We start from the raw sequence: 10,227 nt of genomic DNA, 5'->3' as shown, positions 1-10,227 counted from the left end.
AGTAGTAATTCATTTATTAATATTTCCTGTTTACAACAACCTTGAATTTTCTATTAAAATAAAAGGAAATGACAACGCTATAGTGATTATAGTCAAACCTATATAAACAGTTTAAAAAAAAAACTCCGATAGTTCTTTTTTGTACGGGCAATTTTAAACCTATGTCTTTTTTTTGCCGATGTTTGTGTTTCATCGTGTTTGTTCATGTTTTTAGGTCACCTGAGTAAACTCAGGTGACCTATTGCCATCCGTTTTTGTCCGTCGTCGTGCGTCGTGTGTTAACATTTGGACATTTTCAGCTTCTTCTCTGGAACCACTGAACCAATTTCAACCAAATTTGGCACAAAGCATCTATGGGTGAAGTGCAACAAAAAATGTGAATTTCATGATCCCTGCCCCCCTGGGTCCTGGGGGGTGGGGCCAAAACCACTAAAATTAATACAATCTTTAAAAATCTTCTACTTTACTCCTGGACATCAAGCAGTCAAACTGTTTGCATGATTGTAATCAGCCTTGAGTCCTTTACCAAATTTGTGAAATTCATGGCCCTGGGGTTAGGGGTACTTGTGCTAGGGTTGGGCTAAATAAGTATATAGTGAAAATGCGTTATTTCTTTGAAAATCTTCTTCTCTGCTCCTGGGTATAAAATAAACTAATTAAGTACATAGTTACATGTATGATGAGCAAGAGTGCTTTTACCAAAATTGTGAATTTTTTGGCCCCAGGGTCAGGGGTTTTTGTGTTAGGGCGGGGCTCAATTGATTATATAGAGAAAATACATGAATTCTTTGAAAATCTTCTTCTTTGCTCCTGGGTATTAAATAAACTAAGTAAGTGCATAGTTATGTTAAGCAAGAGTGCCTCTACCAAATTGTGAATATTATGGCCCCAGGGTCAGGGGTTCTGGTGTTAGTGGGGCTATATTGATTATACATGTATAGTGAAAAAAACATGAAATCTTTGAATATTTTCTTCTTTGCACCTACGTTTTAAGCAGATGAACTACCTATATAGTTATGAGCAAGGGCCCTAATCTTCAAGAATTGTAAATTTCAAGGCCCCACGGTCAGTTGCACCATAGAGGGGGGTGGGGGTGGGGGGCTGTACTTATATACTGAAAATGAATGAATTGTTTGAAATGTGCTCCTTGGTATTAATCAAATATTTTTGAAAAGCATGAATGCCTTTAAAATTCCATAAATTGTACAATGTGTGGATCTAGCCCTAAGAGTCAAGGGTTTATGTGTGGTAGCGGCACTAATCATTATTGCTGAATATTACTGATTTGTTGAAATGCATTTTTGTTCCCCTACCCTGCCTATGGATATTAAGTAACCAAACTAAGGAACTCCTAAGTGTATAGTTATGATGACCAAATTGTAAATGCTATAGCATCTGGCTTAAAACATGGATCAAATTTAATCACTGGAAAGTTGTTGAATAATGCTCAGGTGACCTATAAGTCCCATGGGCCTCTTGTTATAAATTACATACCCTCTTTAGAGACCACAGTTTAGGAAATGATTTCACTTCGTGCATGAGAACTTCCTGATATTTGTAATAAAATAATATCACAAGTGATTTTTTTGTGGGTTTCTTTTCTTAAATCCGACTTAACTCAGCAGTAAACAAGTATGTGATTTATTGAAGAGATACACCATTTTTCCATTTTTTTTTCATTTTGAATAATTTACAATTAAATGAATCATTTTAAACTGTGATATTATTTTAAAATCCAAATAACTATTAAACTTTGCATTTGATTGTATCAGAATTTTCTTATATGAATGCATGAATCTGCATTTGTCAGTGTTTTAATAACCTTTACTATCATAACCTTTTTTTATGAATCACTTGTCGAAACATGCTGTCAAAATCAACGTATGAAATGTCCATATTAACAAATATTATTATTATTATCTATCTGTCAACCAGTATGCGATACTACCGGCATGCAGTGTTCAAATTACACAAAAACAAGAAGATGGGATGATGGGTCTTTCTTAAGATCGTGTTATTAACAACCAAATTAAAATTAATTAGAGAAGGCAAAATTAGTATTTGTTTCGGAACTCACTATGTTTAATAATGTCTTGTTTCACCAGGTTCAAAATTCATTTTACATACAGCTCGACTTGTCTGTGACCAAAAGAACCTAATGCGATAATGTTTGTTATTCCATATGTTTCAAAACGTTACGCCTTTTACAGTTTTGAGTAGATTTCAGTATAATTTTGCACATAAGTAGATTGAATTGTTATTCAGTATAATTATCAGATCTTGATTCAGATAAACAGTAATTCCTTGGTTAATAAAAATTTAATGTTTTATTGTTTCACAACTCTATTCCTTCTAGAGATTGATCAATTATAAATATATATAACGTGTCATACAAGAAAACCACTCTGAAAAACTAAATTCTTTTATTTACATTATTGATTTTGACATTTTTACTTAAAGAAGAAATTTCTTTGAAATTCATTCAAAATGCTACTCTAAGTAGTCTACTGTAAATAACTTATGTCAATATTGTATTTTTGTTTGCTTCTGAAGAACTGTTTTACCATGCTCACTAAAAATAGCAATACGTGGCTAATCTGTGTTCTCCTCGTACAGTTTTGGTATGATAACCATTATACTGAATTTTTAAAAGGCTTCAGTATTTTAATGCTTTGATTTCATTTAAATTACAACAAACAGAACAGAATTCATTCGAAGCATGATCAAGTGGCTCCTCTTCTGTGTAATGTGGAGTGGCTACACTTCTATCTATATTAAACAACTGCTCACAGAGAATGAAACGGGAAGTCTTAGTCACGTGGTTGTAACCAATCAAAGTTTGATTATCGGAGCTACAAATGTTATATACCAAATGGACCTTGATCTAAATTTAAAGATTAAAATCATCACAGGTCCTCAAAACGACTCACAGAAATGTGGAATAAATTTGGACAGCTGTGCTGTCTTGAATGAATTGTCACCCATGGATAACCACAATAGAATTCTGTTGCTTCATTCTAATCAGATTGTGATCTGTGGAAGCATTTTCCAAGGAAAATGTGAAATAAGAAATGTCAAAAATATCAGTGAGGTCATTTTTATTGGAAATTATCCTGTGGTTTCGAATGAAATTGATGCAAAAACAATAGCATTTATCACTCGAGTTATGAATAGTGCTACAAGAGGAACGGAACCAATGATTTATGTAGCAACCGAATATACAAGATTTGACAAGTCCCGAAATTCATTAGAATTTAATCTTAGACGATACCATCCTCTTGTTAGCACTCGACTTTTTGATTTTCAACTGCGAGGAAAAATTGTTTATGAAACTGAAAACAAATATGAGAAACCCGGACTGATATCATATGTTCATGGGTTCGCTTCAGGAAACTACAGCTATATTGTTTTGAATGAGAGGAATCCAGATGATACATCACACTACTCTAAAATTGTTCATATGTGTAGGAGGGATGACTTATTAAAAACCTTTTTGGAAATACCATTAACTTGCAAATCAAATATCAAGACTTTCAACTTTCTGAAGGATGCAAAGATATTTAAACCCGGTATGATATTATTGAAATCCCTGCAGGAAGTGTTCTCCGACCTGACGTCAGAAGATGATGTCATAATCGGACTTTTCAGTCAAAGTGTAGACAACAGTTCAGCTATATGTCTGTTCATTATGCCTGAGGTGACACGGAAAGTCTTAACCAATATAAAGACATGTCTAAACGGAAGCACAGAATATGCAGCCAATTTAAAATACAAAAATGGATTACAATGCACAAAACTAGACGTGGTGAGGATGATATGGATAATTTTTAAGAATTTAGATATTTTATATTTGTATTTAATTGGTTTAAATGCACAAAAATAGAACAGGTATGTATAATGACCATAGATATAATGATTTAAATGCACAAAGATAGATCAAGTATATATAAGGACCATAGAACAAATTTTTATTAAGAGTTGTGGTAATATTTGATGTGATTCGTTGATTGGTTCTCTTTTTAACACCCCGATTCAAATTTCATTCGCTAAAGTTCACTTTTAATATTGATATTCAAATCATTTCTACTGAGAGAAATGTGCATAAAAGACACTAGCCCCATGTTTCTTAAAAAGACTCGCTGTTACATGTAATCTGAACCTAAAACTACGGATCGGTTTACGTATCTCAATTATCAAGTTTTAATAACTGTCATCAATGTATTGCAATGGATCATTGCAACTACTGCATTTTATTACACTATGATTCATCAGTTACGTTGGACTTTACATAGATCATCATAGAAAAATGAAGATGACGAACATACGAGGGTTGTTAGAAAAGTTCGCGGACACATTGAATTACGGAAAATCTATTCTGTACAGTGATGTATGACCTATGTCTGAATAAATTCCTACTCTTTGTTTATAAGTATGTAAAAAATCAGGTCCATTTACTAATATCTTGAAAAATTACAACGATTTTTAATATGAGGTCATGGGATCACGGAGCAATCACTTGACGTAAGGCGACGTGTCAACCAGATTTCAAACCGTTAAGCTTTGTTCTATAAATCTTTCATTTTTTCCGATTTTTCTTATCCTTTTTTCTACTTTAAAATTGGATATCTTTATCAAGACATGTTACTTTTCTACTATAATGTCTTTTGTACTGATTAGGATATTGTTGAGATATTATTGAGATCTTTAAAAAAAGTTTATGTAGTTAATCGATCAGGTATGGAAACTATAACTATGCAAAACCATATATGCGCAACGTCCATGCGATAAGTGGTATTGAAGTATCGATGGAGTTAATCATTGAAAATGTTAATCCTGCCATTCTTATAAAGCTACAACCATTCAAACACTTTTGTCGTTTGTATATGTAGGATATTTCCGCCAGAATCTTGAACATTTTAATCTCTTTTTACTTATTGTTCATTTATAAATGGCTATAATACAGTCATATACTCTCCAATTTATTTCAAAATTTCTCCCAGTGACGTTTAATGAATATTGTAGCGAAAGGTGAAACATCATAAATTTCTCTGCGCTACAATTGTGCAATTTTTAATTTTAATAAAGAGTCTTTGTGATATAAACCTGCCAAAATGTAGCATGCTCCGTGAAGCACGTTTTATCAAAATAAAAAAGCTGTATATTTTTCAATGATCACCGGAGAACGCCAAATTTTCGTATATTTATTGGAAAATAGCTTAAGATTGTATCTGGAAAGTTTGACCGGTTTCGTGGAAATAGCGCGCTCACAATAGAAAAACTCGTCCGCGAACTTTTCTAACACCCCTCGTATAGATGGATGTCAAAATATCTAGGTAGGAACATGAATCCAGAAAAAGTATTAATTATATGCTGTTGCATGGTAAAACCCTAAGCGCCTAAATAATTTTCTGGTAGACGAAACATTTCATAGACAAACTTTGCAAGAAAGAGCTTTTGATTTGTATGGAACACGTGAGCCAAAATACAATGCAATGTGAGATTCGTGTTGTTGAAAAAGTCATGATATAGACCACATGATTTTGATATACTGACTCTAAAAAAAGATTTTTGAATTCCTTGTAACATAAAATTATCTATCAGTAACTTCTTTTGGTTAAAAAAGGGAAAGGTGAAGATACTTTTGAAAATCGAATATAAGTTGTGGAAAGTAATAGCATAAAAGGAGTGTGATGAACTGAAGCCATCTCTTTGTTCCAAAAAAATTAATGTGATTTAGACTTCATTGTCTATAGTAGGTAAAATATAGATATGAAACGAATGTAGCAGACTCTGTACATATAGTGTCTCATATTTAAAGCTGCTTGTTTTAAATTTTAGTCTTCATTCACTGATGATGAGTTGCTGTGCTCAAGTTCTCTGAATTTGATAATTGATGGGAAAACTCCAGTAGTTTCTGCCCCGGTCATCCAGTTTCCAGCAACTGAAGACAACCCGGAATCTTTGGCTGTCACTATCACAGGAGAACACACTGTAGTTTTCCTTGGCACCTCCTATGGGCATATTAAAAAGGTAACATATACTTGCTAAGTAAACCGAACGACTTAACAGTTTTCAGAATGTTTAGAGTTTGAAAATATAGAAAAGGAATTACTAGTTTAAACTTGCACTAAAGATGACTGTTTTTTTTTTCTACGGCAATTACTGATATAGAGTTTTTTTATGGCTTTAATGGCGTTTACTTTTTCTATAAAGGATAACTTTGTTTAATAATGGTTTTGCTTTGATTGCACACTTTTCTTTGAAATGTTTTATGCAATCATAAAAAACTACTCTCTCAGAAAAAATGCACTATTGCATTCTTTTTCTCTTTCATTTAAAAAACTTAACATGATGACGTTGTAATGATGTTGGTTTTAACCTAAAACTCATTAACTTCTAAAAAGTGGATAATAGATAGTAAATGTTTTAACTGTACCCGTTGTCATTCATCAAAGAACAAAATTTTACATAAAAAGAATTAAATAGAAATATCATTACCTTTTTGTATTCGAAAATTCAAGGTTAAATATGAAAAAGAAAAATGAGCGAACAATTAATTTTTGTCCATTTTATTCTAATTTTTAAAGTAAACAGAATTGATATACTAATCAATTGAGCGAAAATAGAACGAACAAATTACAACAGAACTTCCCATGTGCGGGAACTTTATTTGTTTAGTTTGCATAAATTCGAGCACACATGTAAGTTACGAACCTATTTTTTATTGACGTGGCCTTCAAACACATTTAAGGTATACCATAGAATAAATGATCAACAAAGATCCCTTTAAAATCGTTCCATAGAAAATACCCCAACATTCATCATAAGAGATCTCAAGAGAAGGGTATGCCACTCCAGTTTCTAACAATGTACAATCTTCAAATGCATCACTTTAATTCTCAAACACAATCATAGTCAGCAGCCAGTGAGGTAAACACAACAAGAGGACCGAGAAAACGAATGTATTAATTATTACTCAAACATCCAAGAGAGGTCATTGCGTTAAGTTATCTAAGAAGACTTTTTACTTTTGGCAGTTGGCTCTAAAAACGTCCATGATAGCAGAGCTGTATGATTCCGCCATTGTAGTGGACAAGGGTCATACTATAAAGCAGGATATGGTGTTTGATGATTCTCAGATGTATTTTTACGCCATGAGTGATAGAAAAGTAAGAATGGGTAGCTGATTGACAGTAAACATGCCATTATTACAATTATTAAATGAAAGAAAAGAAATAAAGAAACTAGTGTACTTTTTGCGACTTGCAAAGGAAAATGTAAACCTTGGAAACAATGAATTGAAACAGTTTTCAATCTTCATAACAATATAGTCACCCTGTAAATAACATTAAAAAAAATATAAAAACAACAAAAAAAAAATCTTATGTACTTTTTGTGAAATGTATGCAGTGTACAATCAAATTTCATTTAAACAAAATATTTGAAAATAAAAGAAAGTCCTATATATATGTACACGTATGATATTCTTGGTGCTTTTTTGATAGAAAAATATCATTGAACAGTAAATCATTTCCAGGTGGCCAAGATTCCAGTTCAGAATTGTTCCCAGTACACCAAATGTAGAGACTGTCTGTCAAGTAATGACCCATATTGCGGATGGTGTGTCCTAGTCCTCAGGTCTGTACAAAATTATTTGATTTTCTGCTATTTTTATGGAATATTCACAACATATGACATATGGAGATTTTTTCCCCAATTTGCTTAGACTTTTGTATTTGCCATGAATGGTCATTTTTCCCTTACTTGTAGATGCTCATTAAAAAGCGATTGCTACAACCCTACAAACATTCGATGGGTGAACCGTCCAGAGCAGGAAAAAAGATGTATCGAAATCCTCAATGTTTCTCCACCAATGCTCCATGTTTCCCAAAATATCACGGTAAGAACTGAATTCTATATTTTTGTGTACAGAAAATTAAGTTTTAATTTGTCTCGTGTTTTTCTACCATAAAACGTTATTTTTCTATAAAACATGATAGTCGATTTGTAACTCATAATTATGTTGATGTCTCTCACGGGAGACCATGTCATCCCTTGGAGGATATTCCATTAGACGTTTAGTGTCACCCACGTGGCGCAGTGGTTCATACGTCTGCTCTAGAGGAGCGATGTAAGGACTTCATGATTACTCAAATCCCACCGTGGGACGAGGAGACCGGCCCTTTGAACAGGTCTGGACGATTTCTAAATAAGGAAGTCAAGAACGATAACCGTGAATTGCTAGTAATACACAGAATAAACAAGGCACTTATCCTTCTGACCAATCAGATAACAGCATTTAGACAAATCCATAAGAAAATGAATAAAACACGTGGTTTTTAAGTTTTTTGCTCAAAAGAGTTTTTTAGAACAAACTCTTTGTAAACTTTATGCGCATTTGGGAATAATATAATATTTATGACAATTCTACCGTGAACAAACACGACTTGAAAGCTTAGAATACGTTTAAGTGGGATAAAAAAAATCCGTCTCTAGGAAGTAGCAATCCCAAAAGTTTAACTTACGTTAAAAATTTGATATAAATACGGTAAATTTTCAGTTTTTAGAGCCTGACATAAAAATATTATCCAAAAGATATCAGCCTTTATCATTTTTTAATGTTTATTATAGAATAGTCCATGCAGTTTCTGATATGCGAGGTAAGATATTGGGATAAAACGCATTCATGTATAATTACAGGATTCTCTTTTCTCCACATTATACGCCTTTCCTTATGCCCATTTAAAGTCTGCATAGCTAAGTATTCGGCGCTCATGAAACCCGTGATAATTTAAAACTATGTGTATAGTCCATACGTACGATAAACACAGTGTGAGTTGATCTATACACATGGAATTTAAGCATTATCGATGAAAATCTGACGGCTAAGCAAAATTATATTTACCATCATATAATATATTCTGGTAAATGTTATAATTGAACTTGATAAAAACTTGTTGGTGCGATCTATACCTCTGTAAACGATTACATTCTATCGTGCATTAATTTTTTTTCTTTACCGAGGAAAAAATGTCAAGGTTGTTCACGGTAAAAATGTGGGGAATACCTTCTTCTTCAAAAGTTTTCATCTTACTTCTACAGATTTTTTGTTAAAAAAATCTTTTTGAGGAAAAAAACAAAAGCACGTGTTATCTTTTTGTTCTTTTAAGATATGTTTTGGTATGTGTAAAAATGCTGTTGTCTGATTAGACAGAAAAATAACTACGTGTAGATGATGTACATTTATAGCAACTTTCGGTTATCGTTCTTGACTTCCATATTTAGAAATCGTCCAGACCTGTTGAATGAGACCATAAAACTTGCATTGGGTTCTGTGTCGCAACATTCGTAGGTGCTGACACAAAATAGGTCCCTCCCTGCTCAGTGGCCCTTCGCGCCGGGTAAAGGACTAATTTGTATTTTTCCTCCCCTGGCGTCTCCATATCAGTGAAAAATTTCAAGAGGGACGTTAAAACATACAAAAAAAAATTATTTTATTTTTTTCAATAAGCCATTACATTTTTCGAGTATTTTACCGGATTTCTCACTAATTTGTTTTATAATGACGGTAAATGACAGAAACAACCATTTTTATGAGACCAGATTCAATGAAACGTTCAATTTATTCTTTTAGATTATTACTATATGTTTTATAAATAAGAATGTTTTACTTTTTAGTTGAATCTAACAATCAAAGATCTGCCTCGAGATGACAATACCTCCTACAATTGTGTGTTTAGTTTTCCTACCGGAGATCAAGTTTTATCCCCCGCTGCTCAGTGGAGTCTTGGTACTCATTGTAGGAATCCTAATCTTAGCATCAACTTTAACAGCAGCCTGGGTAAGATAATAAAAGTACTTGTAAATATATTAAACCATATCGTGCATCAATAGCCGTAATATATCATTCAGACTATGAAAGGGGTGCATATATGACACTTAGGTGTTTAATTAAGTTTTTTAATGTAACAGGACTGATTAAAAGGATAAGTGTTTTTTTAAAACAGTCACAAGTATAGATGTTGGCAAACTTTCAGATAACGAATCTTGTTCAGAAGTTAATTCTGTGTGAGAATGATCGTTATAGCAAATACATTCAAGTTGCAAGTTTGAAATATTAATATAAATTGTCTAAAAGATTCGAGATTTAAAACCGACAATCGTTATTATGAAAGATTACAAGATTACAAATTACTTTCTCATGAAATTACACAGGCCTTTTTCCTG

The 10,227-nt window shown here is 32.8% G+C and overlaps 1 protein-coding gene across 2 annotated transcripts; it reads left to right on the top strand.

The window, feature by feature from the left end:
• The first annotated feature begins 1,507 nt into the window (after window positions 1-1,507).
• LOC134260717 (plexin-B-like) lies at window positions 1,508-9,956 on the top strand. Of its 2 annotated transcripts, XM_062743259.1 has the most exons (7): window positions 1,508-1,632; window positions 2,701-3,805; window positions 5,839-6,030; window positions 7,038-7,169; window positions 7,538-7,638; window positions 7,771-7,900; window positions 9,679-9,948. In XM_062743259.1, the coding sequence occupies exons 2-7, from the start codon at window positions 2,720-2,722 to the stop codon at window positions 9,892-9,894; spliced, it is 1,857 nt and encodes a 618-aa protein (XP_062599243.1). In that variant the 5' UTR covers window positions 1,508-1,632; window positions 2,701-2,719; the 3' UTR covers window positions 9,895-9,948. The 2 variants fall into 2 exon arrangements, with proteins under 2 accessions (XP_062599243.1, XP_062599244.1); XM_062743260.1 differs by lacking the exon at window positions 7,038-7,169 and having other exon boundaries at window positions 9,679-9,956.
• The last annotated feature ends 271 nt before the right edge of the window (window positions 9,957-10,227 follow it).

Source organism: Saccostrea cucullata, unplaced genomic scaffold (assembly GCF_032062105.1).
Source record: "Saccostrea cucullata isolate Sc308-1 unplaced genomic scaffold, CSIRO_AGI_Scuc_v1 ctg23668, whole genome shotgun sequence".
In the NCBI taxonomy this organism is placed as follows: domain Eukaryota; kingdom Metazoa; phylum Mollusca; class Bivalvia; order Ostreida; family Ostreidae; genus Saccostrea; species Saccostrea cuccullata.
Note: the sequence above shows the minus strand (reverse complement) of the source record. Positions and strands in the feature narration are given on the sequence as shown.